Below are 5,000 nucleotides of genomic sequence, written 5' to 3' on the forward strand. Positions count from 1 at the left end.
CAAACACTTTGAAAACTCCGTTATTCGGGATCTGGAAAGACGCGAAGAGCTCAAGGTAGAAGCCACCATCCATACACTGTTCCCTGAAGATGATGGTTGGCGGCCGATCGCCTCGAACCGGAAACCGGTCAGTGTCAAGGCACCGGGCGGAGTTCAATCGAATCCCATCGCCGCTGTGGGGGATTCAGTACCGGAACACTCAGAACCGAAAGGTGTGACAGTTGCTCCAGAAAAGTCCCGACCCACGGCATTGTCTAGTGTGCGACCCTCGAAGGGGAAGCTGACTAGCGTTGGTTCGTCCACTGCTCCGAAGCCTACGGTGCATCTCGGACAGAAAACCCGCTCGAAGGGAACGGCTCCGATGGGAAAGGATAAGCGTACGAAGGATCGGAGCAAGTGCTGGAACTGCGTTGGTTCTACCTCATCCAGCGCGCCAGGACATGGCAGTTCGTCGACTGTGAAGATTCCGGTAGCGTTCAAAAATGCATCCACAGCACACCGGCATGGGCCAGCATATGATGCTAGCATGTTCTACGGATCCGATGGTAGACCACCGGCGGCGGTTGGTGGTAGTGCGGCGCAGTCTTACAGCAACATCGAGGTACACTACAACCGTACGCTCGCACCACCATTCGCCGCGAGTCCCTGGACGCAACCACTAGGCCCGGGACTGCTGGAGCTCAGCACACAGCCAGCCCCTCCCGTAACGACTTTCTCCGTGCTGCCCGAGACGGTAGCCGTGACCAATGTTCCCGTTGTCTACGGTAACAGCATTAAGAAGAGCTTCTCCAAGCACGTGAAACCTTACGGGCCACCAGCGTCCTACGTAGGTCACCCGGCCGACACACCGGCCACATCTTCGACCACCACTCACAACCCGACTGGTGCCTCGCAAGGGACGAAAGCTACGACCAAGAAACGTCCTGCCCACAAGCAGGATTCCCATGGCTTAGGTGCCGGGCACCTGCGAAGGCCCCTGCCGACAGGGAAGGCTAGCGACATCTCCGGTTCGGCTTCCAGCAAACACGAACAGCGGGTAAAGAAGAAGTTCGACCCCAAATACAGCCGGAACCGGGGCTCGATCAAGTTCAAAGACGCACTGAAGCAGAATCCCGATCAACTTTATCGGTAAACCGCCGGGCAACAGGGACGCATCGGAGCAGTAATATCATATATTACTATGTATCGTACATTTATCATTATTTAACATCAAACCGTGGGCCGGCATTGGTGTGTGCCCGATTTTTCCCGTGAAAAAAAAATGAATGTATTAGTTGGTGGTTACGTTGCGTAGGCTTATGCATCACTTGCTTATTTATGATTTGTAGGTTTAGAACAGTTTTTCCTCATTCCTCAACCTTCTCGAATTCGATATCAATCCATCGGGAGGGTGATTAGCAATATCAAAAGGAGTCCAACATTTGATCGTGGCTTTCAATGCTACTTACAAGAAATGTAATTCATGCCGCTTATCGATGAAAAAATAAACATTAATCTCGTACCCGATTTGTTACTGGCCGAAGAGATTTCGCGGGCCACTCATTACATCATCCCGTCTGGTTGGTTTCCTCGCGACAATCCGTGATGGAAATGAGTGAATGTGATAGAGCGTGAAACGAGACAATCCTCATCCAAACTCGACCTAGTTTGCACCTCTCATCACTTTGTTACGAAGTCTGTGCTGACGTGTGTGGAGAAGGTTTTATTTTAATCATTTTATTTCTTTCTTCGTGCCTCTCAACTCACGAATCCGAAGGCTAACGTCTGAAAGTCCTACCTTGTAGTGGTCTACGAGATGTTATGAGTCTATGTTTACTGACTGGAGCTTGTATCAAACACGTTTTCATCTCTGAAACTCTAGAGTTAAAAAGAGGAAAACGGAATTTGATAACCATGAAGCAAAATGCAGTCACGTTTTTTTGGGAATGACTCATAAAATGTTCCATTAAACAGTTTCTTAATGTGTGTCATTAGAACACTCCAGCACAATGCGCTTGTCCCTGCGTTGCGTCGCACATCAACCTGACGACGTGATTCATGCATTTCCTGCATCACGGTTGAGAGAACCTTTCCACATTTCCTCAAAACGTGATGCGTAAACGTACGTGACGGCAGCTTTTTTCTTTTCACTATTATCGATCACACGGGGCGGAGGATCGGGCGGGGTGGGAGCGAAAGCAAATAAGAAAAGTGGCACCAATTGATAGTGAAAGTGTGCCCAGTTCCTCGGCGCAAGCTCCGCCGGAACGATCCGCAACATACCATCGACGGAGAGAAGGAAAACCGTGGCCAACGTTCCCAGTGTGCGTGATCGCGCTTTTAATATTGCGTGAAGCAAAGATGCTTCTGGAAAAGTAAAGTGGAGAAGGCACTGCGGACGAGGCACGAGATGAACCCTCGCCGGATCCACCGTGCAAACAGTGGCGGCCACTAGCGTTTATGTCGATTTTTTTTCTCTATCCCACAAACAGACGGCTTAAAACCACTTCACTTGTGTGGCTTTATTTCTCTTCTTTCGTGCGTAAACAAAATTATTTTCCATTTGAATCAAAATAATTTGTCAACCAACCGACGTAGCGCAGTGTATGGCACTGTCCGCAAAAAAGAACACCTAAACCGCTTATCATTATGCAAGCGCAATCATCGTCTGCAAAGGAAGCAGAAAACATTTACTCTCCTTCATTTCTTTGCTTCTGTTCATGCTTGGCTGAAACCGTGAACTTTTTTTTTTACGATCAATCTGCTCTTGATCTTCCTCGGATGCTTTATGTTCCACGATACGCCATGCACGCGGAAACGGAAATTAATTATTGCATCCCACCGGCACACTGTTAGCTGGTGAGCGGGGTGAGCATGCCTCCCTTGCTTTGATTGATGACAGGGAATCGATAACAAAACATCCTCCAAGACGAAAGGGAGTAAAGGGAGATGGTATCAACTCGATAGTGCAAAATGGTGTCAGCGAAATTATTACCGTCCAAATTGGATCGAAATGAGTTCGAAACTGAATCTGTAACAGTATCTATTACGACACAAAACAGCCATTAGTATGGATAGTCTAAGAGGCTTTTGGATTTTAAATAAGTTTCATTGTTTTCAGCGAAAAAATCAGCTAACGTTTCAACGAACAAGCGAAAGACTTCAATTTCTAAAAGCGACGAACCCAACGCAACATACCAACAAAACTAAATCGAACGGCCCCTTTGCGATAAAACTAACAAGCGAGGAAGTAAATAAACACATCTGGCGATTTGTGTTTGTTTCATCGTCAATTTCATCGGTACTAGCGCCTCGGAGCACTCGTTACGGTTTTCTCACGCACAGACAATGAAGTACTAGAAAGCGATAATATTTATGATATGCTGCAGGAATCCATCATCATCATCATCATCATCCTCATCCTCATCAACACCATCTACATCAGCGTCATCTTCGCGGTTTTATTATTCAAACGGCGCAAAATGCTAACACAAGGGGCGTAATGAGGTGCGAAGATACGAAGCATCGTTATGCAATTGACTAGTGTCCACGGGGAGTTGTCCAACGTTACGTCTTTTCCACGCCACGGCGCTACGTTTGGTATGCAAAGATCGACACAGGGAGGATAAAGAGAGGAGAAAGAGCAATTAAAAAAAAACAGAACCTACAGTCGATCGCACGTATGGTTTGGTTCAACAAACGTGGGTACGCATGAATTTGGGTCCAAAATGACATCGCGCTATTCATTACGAAGCAAGCAAGTTATGACGTGATTTTCACACCAAATAACAAAGGAAACTGTTAAGTTACTTCCATCTAGATTAAATCAATTGCAACTGCAAACATGACGAGTTAGTGCTCGTCACGAATTGGTAAAACGAAAGGATTATGCTTCCTCAAAATCAGCATTAACGTAACTGTCTGCACTCGCCGCAATCTCGGTCACTTGCAAACAGGTTTGGTCTCCTTATGGAGCTATAATTGGAACAGGAAAAGTAAGTTGAATCACGTTCAATTCGATAGGTACAAGATAAACCTGCTGGTGCACAGATCCAGGAATCCTTTAGCCGCACTCCAAACTCATGTGAGGAGTACATAGGCGGAGGGCGCGTAGATTACCCAAAACTGGCAAAACCTGTGCTTAGCAGTACTCCGGTTAGCGCATGGCGCTTTTCGTTACAGTTTTTCCGCCATTCCGCCGTACGAAACCGGCCCAGGTCCAGTGAAAGAGACTTAAGGTTTGGCCTCCTTTTGATTGACACTCTCAGTAGGGGAAGGAAAACACGATTCACCGATGAGACTGGCCAGGGAACCAGTTTGGCATATATTTATTGCCATTCGATTCGCTACTGTACTTCCTTCAAACATCGCTACTGTAGCGAAGCATTTGAACTAAACTTAATTAAATTCTGTGCCAGATATGTTTTTTTTTTTTGAAAGTTTCGATTACATCTTACAGAACTCTTAAATTAGTTTGTTGGTAACATTAAGTTGAGTGAATAGGAAGGCCCGGATCTGTTGGCGCCATTTCGATCAGCTCTCGATCTTCAGTCTATAACTACATGACCGATGATCACTTGAGGCGTTTTCAATACTCTGTTGTGGTTGATTCAAGGGGTTCACGGTCCTCGGTCTCTGGCTGGTGCTTTTTCTTTGTGATTTGCTGCTCGTTTGTTGATTTGCTTCCTCATCATACAGCAATAAAATTTCCCTCGCCATCTCGCGATCAGCCCCACGCGATCCACGCGGTTCGGTCGCACAATCCGGAAGGGAGGGTAAAATCGGCTCTATGCTTGCGCCTTCTATGCTGTGTGCCGTTCGATGCCGATGGGGGGCTTCGGCTTTCGGTGCACAGACAGTTGCAAGGATGGAAAATGGTAGGAGAGATATGACAAGAGATAACATTTGATTTTGTTTATCTGCGCCCCATTACCACCTTCTTCGTAGCCCCACCATCGGCCAGCTGTCTGCATGTTGCTTCACCCAACTGTGGCTCCGATGCTGGGGATCCGATGCAAGGG

At 47.0% G+C, this 5,000-nt stretch overlaps 1 protein-coding gene across 1 annotated transcript in view; it reads left to right on the top strand.

The window, feature by feature from the left end:
* Positions 1-1,132, top strand: part of LOC126571709 (uncharacterized) — a 4,322-nt gene extending 3,190 nt beyond the window's left edge. The window contains exons 4-5 of the mRNA XM_050230459.1: positions 1-146; positions 189-1,132. The exon at positions 1-146 is cut by the window's left edge and continues 570 nt beyond it. Of these exons, the coding sequence (XP_050086416.1) occupies positions 1-146; positions 189-1,132 (1,090 nt within the window). The remainder of the gene's footprint in view (positions 147-188) is intronic.
* Positions 1,133-5,000: the final 3,868 nt, after the last annotated feature.

The sequence above is a fragment of the Anopheles aquasalis genome, chromosome 2 (assembly GCF_943734665.1).
Source record: "Anopheles aquasalis chromosome 2, idAnoAquaMG_Q_19, whole genome shotgun sequence".
Lineage (NCBI taxonomy): Eukaryota > Metazoa > Arthropoda > Insecta > Diptera > Culicidae > Anopheles > Anopheles aquasalis.